This window comes from Scyliorhinus canicula, chromosome 9 (assembly GCF_902713615.1).
Source record: "Scyliorhinus canicula chromosome 9, sScyCan1.1, whole genome shotgun sequence".
In the NCBI taxonomy this organism is placed as follows: domain Eukaryota; kingdom Metazoa; phylum Chordata; class Chondrichthyes; order Carcharhiniformes; family Scyliorhinidae; genus Scyliorhinus; species Scyliorhinus canicula.
This window is the reverse complement of record NC_052154.1, coordinates 161,723,448-161,747,422: the sequence shown is the minus strand read 5'-3', so window position 1 is coordinate 161,747,422 and position 23,975 is coordinate 161,723,448. Positions and strand designations below refer to the sequence as shown.

Genomic DNA, 23,975 nt, shown 5'->3' with positions numbered 1-23,975 from the left:
AGAAAACAAGTAGTGTTTTATGACATTGCCCAATATTTATTTCTATAAATTGGATATGAACGTTATGCTGGGACAATCACTGGCATCCACTGTCCATTGATGGCAAAAATGAAAAATCCTCCCAGGGTCAGTTATCCCACAGCACATGGCATCACATTCATTTGGCTGATAAGATACGTGTTTGAATATATGGACAATTAGGTGGAAAGTCTGAGCCTAGGAAACACAAAGACCTAACCTTAGTCGATGAAATTGATGCATAAATGGAGGACAGTTTAGGCTGTGTCCTTACCGCTCTGTGCTGGGTGGAAGTCATGTTGTCCCAATCACTGTCCGGTTGGAGGTTGCCGACAATGGGTGGTAGCTCCTCAGGATGAGGTTTGTTGATTACTAACGTATGCAGGGGGAGGTGTGCGGCTGTGTGCTGATCATTGATCTCCTCCCTTTCTCTCTCCCGTACCAATCGTTCCTGGACCATTGCTTCCTCTCCATCAGCAGAAGAAGCATACGGAGAGGCAGCTTGCTTGGAAGACATTTTGCTGTTGAACACAAAGAAGGACATGGATTCAATGCTAACAATAAGAGTGCTTTCACATTTTGAGCAAATAATTTTGAAGTTTTCAAAATGCATGCATTTACTAATATTCATCATATGTGAACACAGAATAATTATTTCCCAGGTGAGAATCAAGGGATTCTCATTAATTGGAGGCATCAGGGTATTTTTAAAGCTTTCCAACTGGCTGAAACAGAATTGGAGCACTGTAAAAATGTTGGGAAATCACTCATTGTCTCTTCCTGACGACTATCATGGATATCCCTATCAAACCTATTGCTGACCTTTGGATAGCAGGAGTTCCAGCCCAAACCAAGCTGTAGGTGCTTTAAATTGCCCTACAATTTAGGTCACTGCCAAATTAGGGCAATAATAGGCAGAATGTGCTCTAAGCAATTTGGTGGCATATCTCAATAGTCAAACCCTTTACTTCCATTGGTTTGGCAATGCCCCAATCCCAGACACACGACACAGCATCAGCTTCCAGTCAAGTTGAAGAGGAGCCCAGCCAATAAGGCTTCATTGATTTCTTGTGGAAATGCTCCTGCATGGTCCACAAAATCAATCTAGTCCACTGCCACACTACTGGTCCTTTCCCTGTCCCTCCTCCTGAGAACAGAACCACCCCCTGCCCCCCAATCCAACCTCCAGTCAGAAGCCAGAACGTATCTCTGGGAAGGATGTTTTCAGCCTACAGCTTGCTGGCTCTATGCCGGTGAAGCCAAGCCTTCAAAATAAACCAGGTCTCCCATCAGGATTATGACATTCGGTCAGCCAGTCAAAATGGGAGTGGGTGAAGGGCATGATTCTCTGATGCTGGATGGAACTTTTGGTTGGTGAGTGCCAAGCAGAAAGCACAGGCCAAGTCTCCCCAGTCACATTGACATATCGTCTAATCTCTGTCTCAACCATGATCAGGAAGCAGTTACCCATTGATTACTTAAGTCAGAGACTGCGGAGAGGGAAGGGGTGGGCAAGAGTGTATTTTAAACATCATGAATTCCAACATATTGAAAATGGAAGGCGAAGATTACTCAAAAACTAGCAGTAAACCCTCAATTTTTCCCCATGGTTTTTCCAGAAAAAGCATCATCAACCAGAGTTGAAACAGCAGATTGGCAATCTGCTTCGAGTACATTTAGAACCAGGCTTTAGAATTGCATCAAAGCAATTTGGGGATGGGGCCTCCTGCTGGTTTCTTTCCCTCCCTGTTTGAAAGACCTGCCCTCTTACCCCTCCCTTACTGCAATCTTCCTCAAACCAGGAGTACGACAAGGTGGATGGCCCACCACTCTGTGACTGTCTCATTCATTTTCCAGCGTATTGGCAACAATTGATTATGGATGTGGCGAGGAAGTGTAAAACCCGACATAAAGGACAATTTTCAACGTGCAAATCTGTACATACATCCAGACATATGAACAACAAACATACAATTTAGGAGTAGGAGTAGACCACTCGGCCCTTTGAGTCGCTGATCTGACTTTAACCTCACCCCACATTCCTGCCTACCCCCATAACCTTTCACCCCCTTGTTAATCAAGAATCTATTTAGCTAGGCCCATTTTGCGAAAGAGAGTTTCAAAGACTCACAACCCTCGGAGATAAAATATTTCTCCTCATCACTGTGACCCCCTTATTTTTATACAGTGACCCCAGTTCTAGATTCTCCCACAAGAGGAAATGTCTTCACCACATTCACCCTGTCAAAAGCCCTTAGGATTTTCAATCAAGTTGCCTCTTACTCTTCTAAACTCCAGTGAATACAAGTCTAACCTCTCTCTAAACTTTCCTCATAAGACAACCCACTCATTCCAAGTATTAGTCTTGTAAATCTTCTCTGAACTGCTTTGAACACATTTACATTTGTTAAATAAGGAGACGAATACTCACAATACTCCAGATGTGGTCTCACCAGTGCCCTAAACAACCGAGCCATAACCTCCCTACTTTGATATTCAAATCCCCTCAGAATAAACAATAATGTTCTATTAACTTTCTCAATTACTTGACGTACCGGCATACTAACCTTTTGTCATTCAAGCACTAGGACACCCAGATCTCTGAATCTCAGAGCTCTGCAATCCCTTACCATTTAGATAATAAGTTTTTGTGTTATTCTTCCTGCCAAAATGGACCATCTCAAATTTTCCCACAGTGTACTCCATTTGCCAGATCTTTGCCCACAAACTTAACCAATCTATGGCTCTTTGTAGACTCCTTATGTTGGATCATAGACTTTTACAGCACAGAAGGCCATTCAGCCCATCATGTGTGCACCAGTTCCCAAAAGAGCTACCCAGCTAGTCCCATTCCTCAGCTCGATCTTTGCAGCCCTCTAATTAATCACTTGCAAAAATATATCCAGCTCTCTTTTGAAATCTCCTATGAAATCCGCCTCCACCACTCTCCTAGGCAGCGCATTCCAAGTCCCAACAATTCTTTGAGTAAAGAAGTTTCTCCTCATCTCACTCCTAGCTCTCTTGCTGACCATCTTGAAATTGTGACCCCTCATCATTGACATACCAACTAGTGGAAACAGAATCTCCTTCTTTACCCTGTCATAATTGTTCATAATTTTGAACACCTCAATAAGGTCAGCTCTATCTTCTCAGCTCTAAGGAGAACAAAACAAACTTCTCGAATCGTTCCTTGTATCTAAAATTCCTCATTCCTGGTGTCATTCTAGTAAATCTCCTCTGCACTCTCTCTAGGGCTTCAATATCCTTCCTTAAATAAGGTGTCCAGAACTGAACATAATGGGCGAAATTCTCCGACCCCCCGCAGGGTCGGAGAATCGCCCGGGGCCGGCGTAAATCCCGCCCCCACCGTGGCCGGAATTCTCTGCCACCCGGGAATTGGCGGGGCCGGGAATCGCGGCGCGCAGATCGGCGTGCGGCGATTCTCCGGCCTGCGATGGGCCGAAGTCCCGCCGCTGAGAGGCCAATCCTGAAGACGTGGTTTCAACCACCTCTGGTGGCGGCGGGATTGGCGGCGCGAGCGGGCCCCCGGGGGCGCGGGGCGATTGCACCTGGGGGGTGCCCCAACGGTGGCCTGGCCCACGATCGGGGCCCACCGATTGGCGGGCAGGCCAGTGCCGTGGGGGCACTCTTTTTCTCCCGCTGCCACCACGGCCTCCACCATGGTGGAGGCGGAAGAGAACCCCCCTACCACGCATGCGCCGGTGGTGACGTCAGCGGCCGCTGATGCACCGGCGCATGTGCGAACCGGCGAAGGCCTTTCGGCCAGCCCCAACGCCGGGCGTCAAAGGCCGTTGGCGCTGGTTTTGGTGCCAGTCGGCGTGGCGCCAACCCCGCCCCGCCGGGTAGGGGAGAATCCCGGCGAATATTTCAAATGTGGTCTGAACAATGATTTGTTGAGGTGTAGCATCACTTCCTTGCTTTTATCCTCTATGTCTCTATTTATAAACTCAAGGTTCCTATAAGGCTTCTTAACAACTGTTTCAACTTGCCCGGCCGCCTTCAGAGAACTAGGCACTTGAACCCAGAGGTCACTTCGCTCCTGCACTCCCCTCAAAGTTGTACCTTTGAGCCTCTATTGTCTCCCCATGTTTCTTCTCCCAAAATGCATTACCTCACTTTTCTCCGCATTGAAATTCATTAAGGTGTCTGCCTATTTGGCCAACTTGCCAATGTCCCTCTGAAGCCGTTCAGCGTCTCCCTCACAATTCACTATTCTCTCTAGCTTAGTATCTGCAAATTTAGAGATATCCTCATCACAATTTACTTTCCCACTTATCTTTGTGTCATCAGCAAATTTTGCAGCCATGGATATGATTTAATGCACAAAAACAGAGTTCCATTTTGGGCGCGTACAGCGAGGTGTTTCTCGGTGCTCGCTTAATGACCCCGCTATATAACGAGACTCTTTTCTCGCCACATTGTGCTGCACTCTGTGCAAAAGAAATCATGCAGGCATGGCTCATGCCATTAGCCTGGCAGCACAAGGCTGAAAATCTGGCAACACCGGGCATACCGGGATCAGGGCGCCATTTTTAAAGCATTGAGAGCATTATCAAATACTTCCATCACTTTGCTGAAGCTTGACTCATGGCTTGATGGAAATTGTCCTGCTTTTTATGAATTGGACATACCTGCACAATTTCCCATATTGTCAGGTAGCTGCCAGTGTTGTAGCTGTACCGGAGCAGCCTGGCTAGTGGCAAAGCTAATTTCGGAGCACAGCTCCTCGGTACTTCATCTGGAATCTATGCAGGGCCTATAGCGTTTGCTGTATTTTCAAGTGCCCTCAGCCGATTAATGATTAGAACAAACTGAGAAACAGGCACGAGAGCCAGGAGTGCATTGATTTGATATTGTAGAATTCCCCTTGCAGAAAAGGGATAAGGCGTATCAGTATTAAAGAAAGGCATGAGGAACATTTTGGACTCGTCATATTTACAGAAAGAAGCCTTTTTTCTGCAAAGAAAGGGACGCTGCCATTGAATTTTTCACAAATTGCCTCTAGGTTTAATGATTATTCTGTTAAAACACATACATGTGTGTTCACCCACAATCCATAATTTTTTTAAAAATTAAGGCGCAATTTAGTTTGGCCAATCCACCTACCCTGCACATCTTTTTGGTTGTGGGGTGAGACCCATGCAGACATGGGGAGAATGTACAAATTCCACAAGGACAGTGACCTGGGGCCGGGATCAAACCTGGGCACTTAGCGCCGTGAGGCAGCAGTGTTAACCACTACGCCACCGTGCTGCCCAGCTCCATAAATGTTATCATATGCAGGAATTTTTCAATATCAACTTAATGTCACACGTCTACTGGTCTCACTCCATTGTGGTAACTCAATATGCTAAGATTGGGCTCCCTACCTCCCATCCATCCCTGATAGATTTTCAGTGGTGGCGTATCGAGACCTATACCAGTCAGCAGAATTCTTAATGTGAATTCATCCATTCAGCAGTGTTCAAAAGCCTCACAAGTCAGAAATCTCCTACTTTATGATCTCAAATGAGGCAGCGATTGAGACACTGAAGCAGGCGTATGGTTCTCTGGTTCAAGAGAAGAATGAAACATCAGTGAAACTTCCTCTTCCTTTATTGCTATTCTGTGACCCTCAATGGAAATGTCTGTGTGTGGGCATCTGGTGAATAAAGGACTGAACATACCTACAATGGTCTCTTAGTACATGTGGACAAGCCCACATATGAAGAATAGCAATTTGGGCGAGGTGTTTGAGCATGTTACATCCCCGTGGAACCCAGCATGAGGCAATGCCTTCAGAAGAGAAAATTGGAAGGGGAAAAAAAACTATAGCTAAAAAAATGAACATTAAGCTTAAGTAAGCCAACAGAATCTGTCACTCATCAGGGCGAGGGTTAATTCACTACTGGAGAATGGAACTTATTACGTTTCCATCTGGCAACACTTTGATTCTGGCAGCAGTACTAGTCATCCCTAAATTAGTGAAAAAACTTATAAAGAGAGTCGAAAATTGAGGATCCCACAGAATTTGCCAGCTCCACAATGAAAGCCACTCCAAAGAGCTTGGGTGTGCGCAACATGTGCACATTCCACAATGGATCGGAGTGCCCTTGCACAGCATTAAAGTAAAAAATTGGCAAGCTGATGAAAAACACACCTCGCATCCACCCTACCATTTATTAGCTGTGAGGGTGGCCAGACAAAGTACTTCCTTGCATCTATTAAAGCCCAGGTTACACAAGCACTAAGAGATGCACAGTTTGGCTTATTTCACCCTTAAGAGTCCTTTGTATTTTTTTCTATGAGAAAGGACTTTAGCCTACAGATCGTCTGGCTCCTCATCCAGTAAATGCATCACCTGGAAGATGGACATATCCCTCCCTATCCCAAACAAATTCTCACCTGTATGATTGATACAGGCTGGAGCTACCCCGGTTCATTCGCTAAATCAGTTAATCTCGGTCGAGGCAACATCAGGAATGAACCCTTATCAGGGAAGGGAGAAATAAATTGTCAGACCTCATACTCCTATTTTATTTTTAGTTACTGCTTTTGGACAGTATATATGTGTCAATATCAGATGAGGACTTAATCAGGCTTGATTTTGTACCATAGTCCAAATGGCCCACAGATACAATCTGAATATACATGAGAAATAGCTGCTTAGACAAAGTTTTTGTCACCTGCCAGCATCTGCGAAGCTTTAGGCAATATAAGGACAAAAAGCAGTTGGGTGAGGAGGGGGATGCAGGGTGAATTTGAAATGAAATGAAATGAAATGAAAATTGCTTATTGTCACGAGTAGGCTTCAATGAAGTTACTGTGAAAAGCCCCTAGTCGCCACATTCCGGCGCCTGTTCAGGGAGGCTGGTACGGGAATTGAACCGTGCTGCTGGCCTGCCTTGGTCTGCTTTAAAAGCCAGCGATTTAGCCCAGTGTGCTAAACCAGCCTCTACTGTTCAACATGTGATGCAATGTACGATGCCCCACTAATAACTTATAACACTAGACTACTAAGGGCGGCATGGGGGTGCATTGGTTAGCACTGCTGCCTCACGTCACTGAAGACCCGGATTCAATCCTGACCTTGGGTCACTGTCCATGTGGAGTTTGCACATTCCCCTCCTGTCTGCGTGGGTCTCACCCCTACAACCCAAGGATGTGCAGTACAGTTAACTAAATTTTTAACCATATGGGAAAAAATGGACAATGTTGACGATGATGTATAGCTCGCGTTCTTCAACCTTTGGAGTCAGGCTCTGCAAATTAGTGGACCAGTTAATTCCCTACTGTTGTGCACAAGGCAAATATAGTGGTCTGTGATGGAAAGTCATATTCCAGAGGGCTGTTTGATGTTAGTGATATAATCACCAGGGATTATATGACTCCCTCAAAATGCTAGGAAACAGTAGGGTGCACCAGCAAAGTGAAAACCAGAGACTCAATCACTTAAAGCTCTAATGGGGAAAGGCTGGATTTGATTACCAGTTATAATACACACACTGTTACATAGCCCTCTTCTAACTGAAAAACATAACCTTGTACATTCTGACATACACGCGTACATGCATAAAAATTACTCTATATGTGTTTGCCCGAACATGGTTCTGGAACTGTAGTCAATTTACAGACTCAATTAACAGGAAGTTTAAGCAAGAAGTGCTTTTAAGGTCTATATTAACCTACAATACACAACAGACGAATGAATTTTCTATGGCTGTGTGTGTGTGAAGAAAAGGGAGAGTGAGAGAGGAAGAAAGAGAGAGAGAGACAGGCTCAAAACAACACCTCTGTAACTAATTCCTGAGAGGGATGCACGGTGGTGCAGCGGTTAGCACTGCGACCCCACAGCACTGAGGACCTGGGTTCGATCCCGGCCCCGGGTCATTGTCTGTGTGCAGTCTGCACATTCTCCCCGTGTCTGTGTGCGTTTCACCTCCAAAACCCAAAGATGTGCAGGGTAGGTGAATTGGCCACGCTAAATTGCCGCTTAATTGGGGAAAAAAGAATTGGGTACTTTAAATTTATTTTTAATAAGTTAATCATTCCTGTGCCCCAAATACTATATTCCCAGCAGTTTGAGCTCCATGAACATGTTCTTTATCCTTTAACACTAGTGATAGTAACCAATCAGAGTGCTGCAGTTTGCAAATATTTCTATTCATCTAAATAGGAAATTGTGTAACTAATTCCAGTAACTCCACCCATTTCATCATTCATTTCTTTGGGCCGTGAAACTGACCCAAAAAAGTCCACGTGCTGAGATTGAAATGTTCAGCTTGATCCAGCTTAGTTTCTATGTAAATGAAAAGAAGCACAACATTTTCAGCCAGTTACTGGACTTAATTATACTTGAGATTGAGAATGATGATTTTTTTTGGCTACCAGTCCTACCTAATGTTTGATTTCATATGTTTCTGCCCCCTTCTCCTGAATGAGCTGGCTCATCCAAGGGTTACCTCATCCTTGCATGTCAATTAGTACTGGCAGGCTATTTGACAATGTGGGCATCACAAGTTTTATTTAGACTTGTCCCAGTGTCGACACACATGTTTTTCAAAATGTTGTCACTGAAATGCATTTAGAAACAGAATATATTGATGATTTTTACTTCAGTAAAACTCACATTTATTCTGGAAAACTAGCAAATGCTGACATGACCTCAAAATATTTAACAACTCCAGGCCAGCCTCATTTTTGTCCTAGGATATGTAGCTACATTGAAGGTGCAAACAGACACGCTTACAATAATAACCTTACATTGCACTGAATCAAACATGTCACTTCTCCTGAATGTGCTCATATGAAGGCTGCAGGAAAAATTGTAGGGGTTTTCCTTTATTTCTTACACAGACATTGGTGTCTATTTTGCCTGTATGTTGGTATTCTCTGTTGCTAAGTGAGTTTGCACAGTGAGATGAAGCCATTCATCTCCCTTGCACCAATTTATGCTGATATTGTTCAATCCTGCCACCCAGTTAATGCGAGTGTTCTCCTTCTCTCCCCAATCTCACAGTAACATTCTTGTCCCCATGTTCCTGGCCCCAGTTCATGGTGCAATTTTTCTTTCCTTTGCAATCTCATGCTGGCATTCCTTTTTCAACCGCACTCCTCTGAGAACCACCTGTTTGAGCATGGTAGAATCTTCAATGGTTCCAGGGATGAGAAACTTCAGTTACAAAGACAGATTGGAGAATTTGGGACTGTCCTCCTTGGAGGGGAGAAGGCAAAGAGGAGATTTGACAGAGGTGTTCAAAATCATGAGGGGGCTGGACAGAGTAGACGGGAAGAAACTGTTCTCACTTTTAAAAGTAGCGAGTATGAGAGGGCACAAATTGAAAGTGATTTGCAAAGGAAGCAAATGCGATTACGGGGAAAAGGCAGGAGAATAGCACTCAGTCATAATGCTCATTTCGAGAGCCAGTACAGGTATGATGGACTGGATGGCACATTAATGATTCTGTGATTCAATCCCGAACAGCAGATTCTCTTTAATTAAAAATAAATTTAAAGTATCCAATTTTTTTCTCCAATTAAGGGGCAATTTAGCAAGACCAATTCACCTACCCTGCATATCTTTTGGGTTATGGGGGTGAGACCCAGGAAGATACGGGGAGAATGTGCAGACTCCACGCAGACTGTGACCTGGGGCCGGGATCGAACCTGGGCATTTGATGCCGTGAGGTAGCAGTGCTAACCACTGCGCCACCATGCTGCCCTCTTAAGAGCAGATTCTGACAATTATGCTGGAGGGATGACACCAAGGGGAGAACCGGGATCACTGTAAAGAGGGGGAACTAGGATTGGTAACAGTGGGGGAACCTGGAGGAACATTGAAGAGATGAATGAAGAATGCCAGCAATGGGGAAACGATGCTCAGGGGAGGAGTTGCTTTTGTCTTCTAATGCAGAGAAGCAGACACTGATTGTTCATGACAAGCACTGATTGATGGCATTTATATGAGGTCAATTGTCGCATCTGTGCCTGATTTGTGCGGCTCAGTACTACACTGGATAGTGCATTAACCAATTGAACCATCACAGTTGCTGCAGACTCAAGTTTTCTTAACAGTTTAATAATCTTTTCAGATGGTTTGGCATGTTATTTGTCACAATACACAGTGCTACATTTGTCCAGAATGGACAGAAATTGTGTCCCAAGACCAATTTGATTTGACCTGGAAGCAATTAAGATAGTAACAAATTGACCCAAATCTCATCAAGATGCATTAGAAAACATTTTCAAAAAGCCCTTCCTTGTTTTTCAATTCAATCTTGCCAGGTGCACACTCTCAGTGGGTTTCACTTCAAGTGCTGGGACTGATTGAATCACAATATCCACTGTGCACAGGAACTCTGCCAGGTCCCAGTTGGGGTTGTGTTACTTTTGCTGAAGAGCTGACACCTTGTCTAATCTACCTGACCTCCTCCATTACACATAATGCTTCAGAGGCAAACTACTGGCTCAAACACACAAAGGATCAACAGTTTGTTCTTCAAACTAAAGAATGTTAGATTGATTTGGGGTATCATATGTAGTGCAAAAGACTTCTTTAAAAAAAATGAAGAAAACAAAGGAACCTAAAGAAAGAGAAGGATAAGAATGGGAAAGAACGGGAGAAGGACAGAATTTTTTTTAAAACACAGAAAACGGATTGAAAAGGACAAGGGGAATAAGAACTGACAGAGCAATAAGGAAGAAAGGGGATGCAGACGAAAGAAAAGTAATAAGAGAAAGAAAGGAATTAGAGAGATGAAGAGAGGAAGGAAGAAAACTGCAAAGGCAACCAAAGAAATTATAACAGAGGTTCTTCTCTTTGATTGCTGCCGCAGAGTAAATTTACTTTATACTGTATTCTGTAAAATGCACAAATCAGTTAACCTTAGGTAATCATACCAGCATTTTTCAAATTAGCAAAATCATTAACTTCCTCGTATGGTTTCTTCAAGCAAGCACAGCCTGATTAAAACGCTCATAAAGCAGTGTATAACTGTTAAAGACAAAATTTACAAATCTGTCACATGTTTTCATGAATATTTCAGTGAATGAAGTGCTTGAAATATCAGGTGCAAGATAAAATAATTAAGCTAATCCCAATTTAAATAGGAGTTTTATGAAGCAGTCCGTGTTTCAAAGAGGATTTAACAGCTATTGGTACAATTCTCAATTTATGGAGGCAGTGCAGTGATTCTGTCTTCAGGGGTGGGGGCGGGGGGGGTTGGAAATCATATAAGATAGGCTCAAACTTAATGTGAGGTTCACTAATCTAATTATGGACTTTTAGAATAAATATATTTTGAAAAACATAAAACTATTGAAAAATTGCAGGAACCCTGGCAGTAATTTGGACCTAAATAAGATAATTTATTTATAATGAGTAAATACTCTGTCTTTCACAAAATGACTTTCATATTTAATACTAAAAATTTACAATTTTGTGTTTCCAGATGATGAGGAATATATATTGGAGAGTGGCTAGTTGGCAGTGAGTTACGGAGTAGTAACTTCAATTCAGCAGTTCTAATGTGTCATTGACTTGAGGCAACAAGCATGACACCTCCATATAACCTCAATGGAGTGTCTGATTGGATTCATACATTTACAATGCCTCCTACTGACAATTAACCTGACTTCCTGTACAATAGGTGATTGAATGGTTATAAATAAAGTCAAGTATAGTGGAACTAATTGGATAGCTCCTTCAAAGGGCGGGGACAGGCATGATGGGCCGAATTGCCTTCTTGCATGCTGTAGGATCAATGATTGTCTATATGCAGCAGCAAAATGCTGACCAGAAACACAAAGCTGTGCTTCCCTTTACTTTACAAACCTCAGGTTTACCACCTAAAATAGGCCTTTTATCTTTTGTTTAAATCATTTATGGGATGTGGGTGTCACTGGTTAAGTTAACATTTACTGCCTATCCCTTGTTGCCCTTCAGAAGGTGGTGGCAAGTAGCCTTCTTGAAGCGCTGCAGTCCCTGAGGTGTAGCCACATGCACAATGCTGTTAGAGAGGGAGTTCCCTGGATTTTGACCCAGCAACAGTGAAGTAATGGCGATTTTTTCCAAATCAGGTTGGTGAGTGACATGGAGGGGAACCTCCAGGTGGTGAGATTCATGAACTTACCCTTCTAGATGGTAGTGGCCGCGGGTTTGGAATATGCCACCTAAGGAACCTTGGTTAGTTCCTGTAGTACTTCTTGTAGATGGCACACATGGCTGCCAATGTTTTTTTAAAATAAATTTAAAGTACCCAATTCATTTTCTTTTTCCAATTAAGGAGCAATTTAGCATGGCCAATCCAGCTACCCTCCACATCTTTGGGTTGTGGGGGTGGGGCCCACGCAGACACGGGGAGAATGTGAAAACTCCACATGGACAGGACCCCGGGCGGGAATCAAGCCTGAGTCCTCGGCGCCCTGGCACCATGCCGCCCTTGGCTGCCAATGATAGTCGGTGATGGAGATACTGAAAGTTTGTGGACGGGGTAGCAATCAAGCGGGCTGCTTTTTCCTGAATGGTGTTGCGCTTCTTTTTTTTCTATAAATTTAAAGTACCTAATTCATTTTCTTTTTCCAATTAAGGGGCAATTTAGCGAGGCCAATCCACTTACCCTGCCCATCTTTGGGTTGTGGGGGCAAAATCCATGCAAACACGGGGAGAATGTGCAAACTCCACACAGACAGTGACCCAGGGCCGAGATTGAACCTGGGACCTCAGCACCATGAGGCAGCAGTGCTGACCACTGCACCACCAGGCTAACCGATCCAGGGTCGATGTTAAATACTCCCCTGGACAACTCCTGTATACTGCTTGTCAGTAAGTTATGATTCTGTGAGATTGAAAATGTCAAGCCATTGCTTGACTAGCCTGTGAAACAGCTCTCCCAATTTTGGCACAAGCCCCCAGATATTAGTTAGGAGGACTTTGCAAGGTCGGCTGGGCTGGATTTGCCGTTGTCGTTTCCAGTACCTGGTTCAATGCCGGGTGGTCCATACTGTTTCATTCCTTTTTTGTATTCTCATGCTGTGGGCCTGGAGTCACATGTAGGCCAGACCAGGTAAGGATGGCAGATTTCCTCCCATAAAGGACATTAGTAAACCAGATAGGTTTTTACGACAATCAACAATGGTCTCATGGTCATCACTCGACTTTTAATTCCAGATATTTTATTGAACTGAAATTCCACCACCTGTCAGTGGTGGGATTTGAACCTGGGTCTCCAAAGTATTACCCTGGGTCTCTGGATTACTAGTCCAGCGACAATACCACTGCACCCCTACCTATCCATTAAAGCTGTTTTTCGACATAATTCTAATCAAATAACGAAAAGAATGTCATAAAGGGAAGTCTGCACATAGAAAGTCTGCATATAAAAGTACCGATGTTTACAGGCACAACTTTCCCTGAATATTGTAATCACAGAAATAAAGTCCACAGAAATATTTTCATTGAAAGCATAAAATGAAAGCCCAATTGGCAGCTTGGATTCAGCTCCAATTAGAAGGTCTAAAAGAGATGCATGGCCTGATCTAAAATCTAGAAGGCAGAGGCCCAAATACATACATCCCCAGCAATTATTATTAATTGGACAATTTTATTCAGAAAGGCCACAGTTTGATTTTTTAAAAATGTATCACACAGCTGTAGCAGAAAATGTGAAGATGCTTTTTTTAAAAAAAAGTAAATTGACTTCTCCAGACAGAATGGATATGAGGAAGGGTCAAGGACCACAGGTTAGCGATTTGAGATGAGTTGCACAAGAACCAATAGTGTAATGGGGAAAAAAAAATTTCGCATTGAGAGGTTAGGATCTGGAATTCACTGCCTGAGCGGGCGGTAGAGGAAAATTAAATCATGGTTTTCAAAAGAGAATTGGGTAAATTGCTGAAAATCTGCAGGGCTACAGGGAAAGGGTGAGGGACTAGTTGAGCTGCAGAGAGCCAGCTTGGGCACAAAAGGCCCAATGGTCTCCTTCTATCTACTAATAATAATAATCTTTATTATCACAAGTAGGCTTACATTAACGCTGCAATGAAGTTACTGTGAAAAGCCCCTCGTCGCCACATTCCAGAGTCTGTTCAGTTACACAGAGGGAGAATTCAGAATGTCCGATTCACCTAACAAGCACGTCTTTCGGGACTTGTAGGAGAAAACCGGAGCATCCGGAGGAAACCCACGCAGACACAGGGAGAACGCGCAGACTCCGCACAGACAGTGACCCAAGTCGAGAATCGAACCTGGGACCCTGGTGGTGTGAAGCAACAATGCTAACCACTGTGCTACCAATGCTATAATAATTCTATGATTCTGTGGTTGTTTGACAATGATATGGAACAGCACTGAGCTCATCTCATGGAGCCAAAGAACAATGTCATGGATGTAAAGACCAAAAACCATTCATTAAAACAGGCCAACAAAAATTAATCCTTCACTTTAAAAAAATCTATTACATGAGAAAAGAGATTTTTAATTACATTTATTGCCAATCTCCATTTTATTTAACTTTCTAGCCAACGATACTAGTATAGATATGGTAGGTTTGCATACCTATAGATGCATGCTCACAATAGTTGTAGCTCATTATCAAGAACATCATTCACCCTCTTTTGTTCAACCATTTTAAATAAGCAATATTATCTGTTATCAAGAATGTAATGGATTTCCATTTGTCACAAAAACAGCAAAAGAATTTCACTCATGTTGCTTTTACATAATCCACACAACTTAAATACATTTTTAGATACTTGAATGTAAAGGAAAACTGCCATTTTTCTTTTAAATGGAGAGTACCCAATTCATTTTTTCCAATTATGGGGCAATTTAACGTGGCCAATCCACCTACTTTGCACATCTTTGGATTGTGGGGGCGAAACCCGCGCAGACACGGGGAGAATGTGCAAACTCCACACGGTCAGTGACCCAGAGCCGGATCGAACCTGGGACCTCAGCGCCATGAGGCAGCAGTGCTAACCACTGTGCCACCATGCTGCCCAAAACTGCCATTTTAATCTTACTTTAATAATGTGGTAGGTAAGCATTAATTTTGATTGACACACAAAACAATTTTGATCAAATAATAAGGAGCAACACAACTTTTCAGTCCATTGGAAAACTTGAAAGGACATTGTGCTATACCTTGGGGTCAGGTAACACAACTCTTGAATCATGATAGATATTATGAATACATAAGATGGTCAGGTGCATATGTGTGTTAAATGCTGAACGGTTAGAGATATAAACCCCTGATATGAAACCCCAGGCATATTCCTAATGAACGCACAGCTACAGAATACAGAAATGGTGCTTACTGGGCTAGACAGCGTTGTTGTTTATCGGGCAGAATTCTCATAAACTGCTACAACCAATCACTTGTTCGATTAGTAAAATGGAGATATTTTAATCATTTCTGTGCTGTAAAGTAATTATTGTCATCTTTGATGACTGTGATTTCATAAACATATGAAACAAAATGTTAACAGTTGCAAGGACATTTTATAAAACATTCAGCTTTTGCCACGCTACGCAAGTTCTTGGATCGAGATGTTCCACACACCCTTGTCACTACTACAGAACAACTGTGAAGAAATGGAAAATTGACTTCCATGCTCTTTTATGAAATTTGGCTAGATAAAGGTAAATAATTGCTTTCTGTTGTGATGTTGGTGTTTCAGAGAAAGGTTTTTTTTTTCCAATTAAGTGGCAATTTTCTCCCCGTATTTGCGTGGGTTTCGCCCCCACAACCCAAAGATGTGCAAGGTAGGTGCATTGAACACGCTTAATTAGAAAAAATGAATTGGGTACTCTTAAATTTTTTTTTTAAACGGCAATTTAACATGGCCAATCCACCTACCCTGCGCATCTTTGGGTTGCGGCGGTGAGACCCACGCACACACGGAAAACTGAACACGGACAGTGACCCAGGACCGGGATCGAACCTGGGTCCACAGCAGAGTGGAGGCACAGTGCTAAACCAAGAGGAAGAGTTTTTAACCACAAGGTTCCCACTTGTCAAGTCAATCCCAAGTCTCAAATTTGTTTCTTCACTTGATCAACACTGACTGCAACCAATCAGTCAATTTCCTACAGATGGGATTCTAACAACAGATGATCACTCATATCATATTCTGTTAATGTACTAGTGATGAAATCTACTTAAACGAAACAAATTCCTTTGACCTGAATACAGTGCTTAGTACCAAATGATAAATTTTAAAGAGAAAAATACTGGAAACAAATAACTAATTGGACAATATATAAAAGAAGAGGTGACACCAATGTGGGCATTGTCTTCGGTGCACTGGCGTCAGTCGCTCCCTAAAGTGACCAGAACAGGAAATTAGCCCATTAACCACGGTAGCGTAACAATTGTATCCCTGTGTGATCTGAACTGGATATTAATGTTTTACGTACTCCTTCAATCTCTGCAATGGACAGAACAGAACAGACAGAACATGACAGAACATACAAAGCCTGGTGCAAACCATTAAACTGTTTTATTTAAAATACATCAAAATACGGAGCAACAGAATGGATTCACATATTGCAGACAGGATAAATTATCTTCATGTAATGTTACAAAGTAAAGATCAAGCCATGCTTCCTCAGATCAATGGGTTGTTTACTAGACTTATATGTAACAGCCCGCAAGTATTTACAGTCCACCCCACACCCACCCCACCCAGCTCAGCTCTACCAGTATCTCTATCTTGATGCTTTAACTCTCAATCGTCACAAGCAGAAGGTGATAAAGTCTTAAACACAATTGGTGTAAGATGTTCCCAAGACAGGTTAATTAATTCTTTATTGTTTAGCCTTTGGGAAAGGTCGAGGGGGCACTTAGTCATCATTCATCCAGGTGCGTTTTACTTTTAAAATGCAGGAATACATATATTTTGCTTTGAAAATGTAACATTAAAAGTAACTCTTTTTTCCCAAACCCCTTCTGTAATTAATGGATGTCCAGAATGGGACAGAATGTAAGGTTAATATTTCAGGCGTGACCTTGATGAAGGGCCAGGCCTAAAATGTAAAGCCTTCTTCCTCCAAATGATGCTATTCAATCTACTGCACACTTCTGCTTTGATTTCACATTTTCAACGTTTGAATTATCTTCCATTCTATTCTGTCTCCGGTTTCTTTGTAGTGATCAATTTACTGACAATGTCATATTCTAATTATTCTAAACACATGGATGTCATTAGACGGTAGGATTCCAGGTTCTATGGAATTGACAGGTCGATTATACATATTGTTCCAATTCTACATTGTGATCTTCGGCATTAGAGATTCACAGACAATTCTTTTTAGAGGTCATACAGGAAACATGTGTGTATTTGGAAAGCTGCAAAGGACATTCAGTACTCAAAGGGATAACGCATAGTTCTCTGAAGAATTTCAAGTCCCAGAACAACAGCTTCTAAAAAGCTACATCTGTTTTTGAAATATTAAATCCCATTTAAATATGTAATGTGTCATTTTTTCATTCCAAGCCATCACAGCAAAGACTAAATTTGCACTTGCAGCTTTTACACAGTCCACCTAAATCATGTACGCTGCACAAATGTTGTCACCAAGACTTTCCAAGACTTTTCCATCCCAGAGTTAAAACTTAATATTCTGGACAGTTCTCTGGCCCACAAGAGATTGGAAAAGGCAAGAAAAATCCTGAGTGTGAGAAATCTGAAATTTAAAAAAAAAGGAAATGCTGCAAATTCACAGCAGGTCAGTCAAAATCTGAAGACAAAGAGGAGCTATTTCTTTAGTACGGACCATCTGATGAGGATCGCACCAGAAATAATACTAAAACTTTTCTTCCTTTTAGATATTGATCAACCCACTGCATTTTGAGCATATTTTCTTTTTAAATATTGATATAGAAGAAACACGTCTACTGGAACAAAATATCATGGTGTTACTCTTTCAGTTGTGATATCTGAGATGAATACAACGCATAAAACGAGCAGCGATTTGCAGTAAGTTAATTATTCATTTTACAGGGTCCTGACTGGATTCAATATAGTTATTAGTGATGGTAGATTGAGAAACCTAAACACCAGCCTTTCACCTCCCATAAGTAACTTTCAAATTACCAGCGAAAAGTGTATAAAAGAAGTCTTAAAGTTCTTAAAGCATGACATGCTTAAGCACAGCTGTGAAAATAGTCTGCTGAAAAACTATAATTTAACTTTTAAAAAGTTGAGCTGTGAGGTGTTTTCACTAGGAATAATGACCCTCATTTTCACCCGGCCAATAAAGTTGTTTCCTGTAATCAAATTAAACTGAAAAGTATTTATATAAGAATTAATTTTAAATAAACCTAAAGACAGGTACTAAAGAGGTTGCTCATTTTTTTAAAAAACGTCACATTCAAATTAAAATTTTCTGAAGATTTAGACATATTCCTCCCCCCCCCCCCACCAACTCCACCCAGGCCAATCTAGGGTGGGATTTTCCACCCTCCGCCAACCCCCCGGAACATATTTTGTGGCAGCGGAGGTGGTCTGCCATTGGCTAGCGCCAGGCTCTTCCGGCCCCACTGCCATCAACAGGGTTTCCTGTTGTTCGTACTCTCCACTGCCGGGGAACCAAAGGTGGGGGGGAGGGAGAGTTGGGGGGCACCATCGGCAGGGCCATCACTGGCAGGAGTGAGCCCCACTCCTGTACCTAGATTAAAACGCAAAGGTAGCATTGTCAGAGTATTATTTAAATGACGATAGATTGGAAAATGTTGATGTACAAAGGGACCTCCTTGTACACCAGTCACTGAAAGGAAAGTATGCAAGTACAACAAGAAACTAGGAAGGCAAATGGTAATGGCTTATTTGCAAGACCGTTTGAGTGCAGGTGCAAGAGTGTCTCATTGCAGCTGTAGGGGCCTTGTTTGACCACACTGGATGTATTGTGTACAGTTATGCTCTCTACCTAAGAATGGATTTACTTGCCATCGAGGGTGTGCAGCATAGGTTCACCAGACTGATTCCTGGGATGGCACGATTGTCATAGAAGGCAAACCTGTTGTATTCTCTTCCACTGAAGGCTGTGGAAGCCAAATCACTGAATATATTTATGGATAAATTTCTAGACTCTAAATACATCAAGGGGTATGGGAAGGGTGCAGGAGTATGGTGATGAGATAGAGGATCTGCCTTGATCATAATAAAGGTGGAGAAGGCTTGAAGGGCCGAATGACTGACTGCTGCTCCTATTTTCTTTCTTTCTATGTCACTGCTGAGTCAAAAGGTGGTTGGTCAATCCTCGATAAATCCCAATGAGGGGGATGTTGCATTGTCAAAAGTTCTGTGTTTTGGGTAGGTGATTAATCTGACAACTGTAACAGATTTGGTGGCATAATACAAAGGGGCTTGGGGGGGTGGGGGTTCTCTTGCACATTGAGCATCGCTCAGTCAACAGCAGAAAAACAGATGAGTTGATCATTAACCAATTTGCTATTTATGAGACTTTCCTGTTGCCTGTTGCATTTGCCTACATAGAAGCAGGATCTGCTCTTCAAAAATAATCCATCGATTGTAATGCACTTTGGGACATTCTGAAGACATAATAAGGAGAAATATTAATGAAATTTCTTTCTTCGTTAACATTCCAGTGCACACAGCTGCACTGTCAGAGACATTGTGCTTTGGATAATATATTAAATGAAGATCTAGTGTGATGTTGATGGGCATTAAACATTCCATCATTGTTTGAAGAAGATCATGGAAGCCTCATGTATTCTGACCAACTGACCAACACCAGAGTGGCTGACCATTTGTTGGACTATGGTATCTAGAAAATAGTTGTTTCGTTTGCTTACATTGTGTTCATTGTGTTTCTAATAATTCATTCTACATATGATATGCTTCTGAGAAACGTGGTGCTGTGTCTTGTAAATTAAGACCGCCTGACTATTTAGCTTAAATAGTACTACTTTTGTTTAATATTCAGCTTTCATAAAGACAGCCACTCTTAACAACTTACCTACTCAATTAACAGTGACCCTAGTGGCTCATTTGGTAAAACTATTGTTTATGTGATACTTAGCCATACAGATTCATTCAAATCTCAGTCTATGCTAAATTAGATGCACTCAACTATGTCACTGTAATGATCCTACTTTTGACTTCAATGTCATTCAGAAAGAAGCTCTCCATAGTCCCCACTCCCGAATGCTCACTACAGTACTGACTCTGGTTGGACAGCACAGACTTCAGGCGATGGCCGCCTTTGCCTTGTTGTAATACTCACCATACCCATTAACTGGGCATGTACATGATGTCACTTGAGTAAAGCAGTATATGGTTGTCAGTGTTGGATTGAATTAGATTATTCAGACCAGGGGGAAACTAGGAACTTAAAAGAAAGTTTTTTTTTAATTTTAAAGTGCCCAATTTTTTTTCCAATTAAGGGGCATTTTAGCCTGGCCAAATCACCGAGCCTGCACATCTTTTGGGGTGTGGGGATGAAACCCACACAGACACAGGGAGAATGTGCAATCTTACATGGACAGTGCCCCGGGGCTGGGATGGAACCCGGGTTCTCAGCTCTGTAGGCAGCAGTGCTAACCACTGTGCTGTCCTCCACAGTACTCATTTGTGTGATCGAATGGCGCAGTGCTTGGCACTGCTGCCTACGGAGCCGCTAACCACTGCGCCACCGTTCTGCCCTTAAAAGAAAACTTTTAAAAAGAGTTTAATATGTGTCAGAAATGAAGATCTTATGGCTGTTCGGCCAAATGCTGACCTCCCACCCACTCAACGTCCACTCAATTCCCAGCTTCAACTGATATTGGAATTTGATTATGTTCCATGGGTATGTTTCGATGGTGAACAGCTCAAAGTAAGTGATGAAACAGCTCACAGTGATAAAGTCCCTATCATGCGGATGTATGACATTTCATCCCTTCCGCTGGCTATGTAAGGGCTAAAAAAGGAGAAATTTACAGCACAAGTGGATTCGTTTTTGAAAAGAAATAAATTGGCACTACAAACTTTCCAAAACATTAAAAAAGAAAAACTTGAGTTATTTATGGCAGATAGACAAACCAGCAGGCTTGCTTGTCTCGTCCTAGCAATGTAAATGTCTCCCTGTAGCACCATCATAACTGAAGTATAAGCCAAAGTACCACACCCTTACTTCGAAAAAATGTCCCGGGGTGATTCTGTCGGCAGGTTGGATTCAGCTCATCTGCCCATCAATCAATTTACACAGCACCAAACAGGGAGCAAATCATCTTTGATCTGATATTATGTCTAAAATAACTGGAAAATTAGGTAAGGACTTTTGCCCCCCTGATTTTTCCATCAATCTCTGTAACTGTAAATGGGGTGGGAGCAGACAAATGGGAGTCATTTCAGATTGTTCCAGCATAGAGCCAGTATAGACGTGATGGTTCAAGTGGCCTTGCCTTGTGGTTAGATTTGAAAGGTTCTCTGCGGTGGAGGGATTCGGAGGGTGTCTGTACGTTCTCAAGTGTGAGATTGTTATGACAAATAGGGGCTGTTAGCAACAATATTAGGGCAAATTGGTTGAGAGAAGTTACTGACAGTGTGAATGAGTCGAATTAAAATTCACAAATACTGTCATTAGCCCAGCAATCTTCTCTTTGCATCTGTATAAGTTAATTGATCACCCTTACTCTACACTGATCCACGTAGTCAACTTCCCGAATAATATTCTCAGCGATCACTGCTCAAACACACACATTTTCTTGAAACATAGATGAATCAAAGGAAAATCTTTACTTAACGCTTCTATTTTTGTTTTAGATGTGTTAAGATGGGGAGCCTCTCTGTTTCATTGAATTAATTCTGCTTTATTTAAAAGTTCCATTGGGGGTTCTCCTCTCTATCAATTTACAAGTTTGATTTTCCCCCTGCATTTCTTGATTCTTTTTTTACCTCCCTTCCTCCATCTCTCTCCGGAACACTCACAATTCTGTCCTTTCTTTGTTTGCCTTGTTTCAGCAGCATATCCTCATATTTATTTAAGGGTTACTCATCGATAGAGTGGTTCCTAAGCAAAAACAATCAGTCGTTGTACTCATTAAAACAAGTGGCAAACAAATTGCTGCTTGATCAAGACATGTTTCTATAATATATATATATTACATATTTTGAAAGTAGACATGGAAAGGAATATTGAAGCCGATGACAACTCGCTGAATGCGCTGGATGAACTACAGTCTAGCTATGAAATCTGGAAAGGTTATTTTATCACACAGCCTGCAAACATGGTAATTTTTTAATGAAATGCATTTAAACTTGGGTGATTCTGTCACTGGGTTTCAGCAGCCGAAGACTACTCTATCCCTACAGCTTGGATGTGATGGAATGTTTTGACTTGCGAATTGTCCCTGCAGATAGCATTACATTCAACAACTACTCGTGTATAATTAGTTAGCATTATGGTCTTAGTGCTGTCTGCCTTAACAGTTCAGTAACAGAGCCAAGTGTCTCTCCATATCAAAACGGATATCCTATTTCTTCCGAGTTTAAGTTGTGGTTTTTCTGCTCTGTCTTGTAAGTCACAGACCTTCCTTGATGATAACAGTAGCATATCATTTCTCTCACATTGCAACAGTACTCTGCTGCTGCTGGCTACAAAGCTCATACATGATCCTTAGCCTGGCTGCAACTCCTGCCTGTGTTTGTTTCTTTTTACCAAACTGCTTTGATTTATTTCAAGTTGAGTGCGCAGAAAAGAATTAACCATTTGATTGGAGGGCACCTTTTGGCTTCCTTTACTTTTAGAAGTGTCAAGCAGGAGGGCCTCCAGGAACATTGTAGTAATGGCTGCGCCCTACTTTCTGAGGTTTTATGTTAATGGGTAAGATGTTAGCCACAATGATTCCAAATATGCCAAAATGATCACAATAAAATGTGAACTTGACTACATAAACATAAAATAACTTTGATTTTCTTTTTAGTATTCAACATATATTCCCCAAAAAGCACATTTAGAGTAGCATGGGTGCCAATAAAATACAGGCAAATGGGCGACAGAATTGGCATAAAGAACTACACTAGAATGATTGGAACAAAAAGCACTGCTTATAATGCCAATATATTTAAATAAGATTACTGTATCACAGAAAGTCTATTCAAAATCATTAACAATTGAAACTTTCTTCCAAATAAGATAAAGAAGGCCCTCTCTAACAAGGTTCTATCCCTTCTTTGATTGAAGCCAAAAATAAGAGAAAACCCTCCAAGCTGCAAATTAAAACTCAAAAGCATTTTGAGTACATTCATGACAGCAAACGATGAAAGAAAAGGTTCCATAAATCTTCAACTCGCTCCTGCATTATTGTTTTGGGGGCCAAGTAGCCAATGAGGTATTTCAACAAATGGGCTGTACTTTTTAGGAATCTATGATAAATGATATACGGTAATTGAGGGGAAATCTTATGCATCTGCACATTAGGGGCACCACGGTAGCACAGTGGGTAGCACTGTTGCTTCACAGGTCCAGGTTCGATTCCCGGCTTGGCTCACTGTGCGGAGTCTGCATGTTCTCCCTGTGTCTGCGTAGGTTTCCTCCGGATGCTCTGGTGTCTTCCCACAAGTCCCGAAAAACGTGTTAGGTCATTTGAACACTCTGAATTCCCCCTCTGTGTACCCAAACAGGTGCCAGAATATGGCGACTAGGGGCATTTCACAGTAACTTCACTGCAGTGTTAATGTAAGCCTACTTGTGACAGTAAAGATTATTAACATTAGACAGCAGCAATAAAAATTTCTTGCAATAGCAGAATGATCGGCAACTATCCATACAGCCAGATTCCTATACATAGGGGCTGGTTTAGCACAGTGGGCTAAACAGCTGGCTTGTAATGCAGTATAATGCCAGCAGCGCGGGTTCAATTCCCGTACCGGCCTCCCAGAATAGGCGCTGGAATGTGGCAACTGGGGGCTTTTCACAGTACACTTCATTGAAGCCTACTTGTGACAATAAG

General features: G+C 42.1%; 1 protein-coding gene across 1 annotated transcript in view; it reads right to left on the bottom strand.

Moving 5' to 3' along the window:
- Nucleotides 1-23,975, bottom strand: part of sox6 (SRY-box transcription factor 6) — a 757,998-nt gene that overhangs the window by 468,793 nt on the left and 265,230 nt on the right. The window contains 1 exon segment of the mRNA XM_038808084.1: nucleotides 293-539. Within this exon segment, the coding sequence (XP_038664012.1) occupies nucleotides 293-539 (247 nt within the window).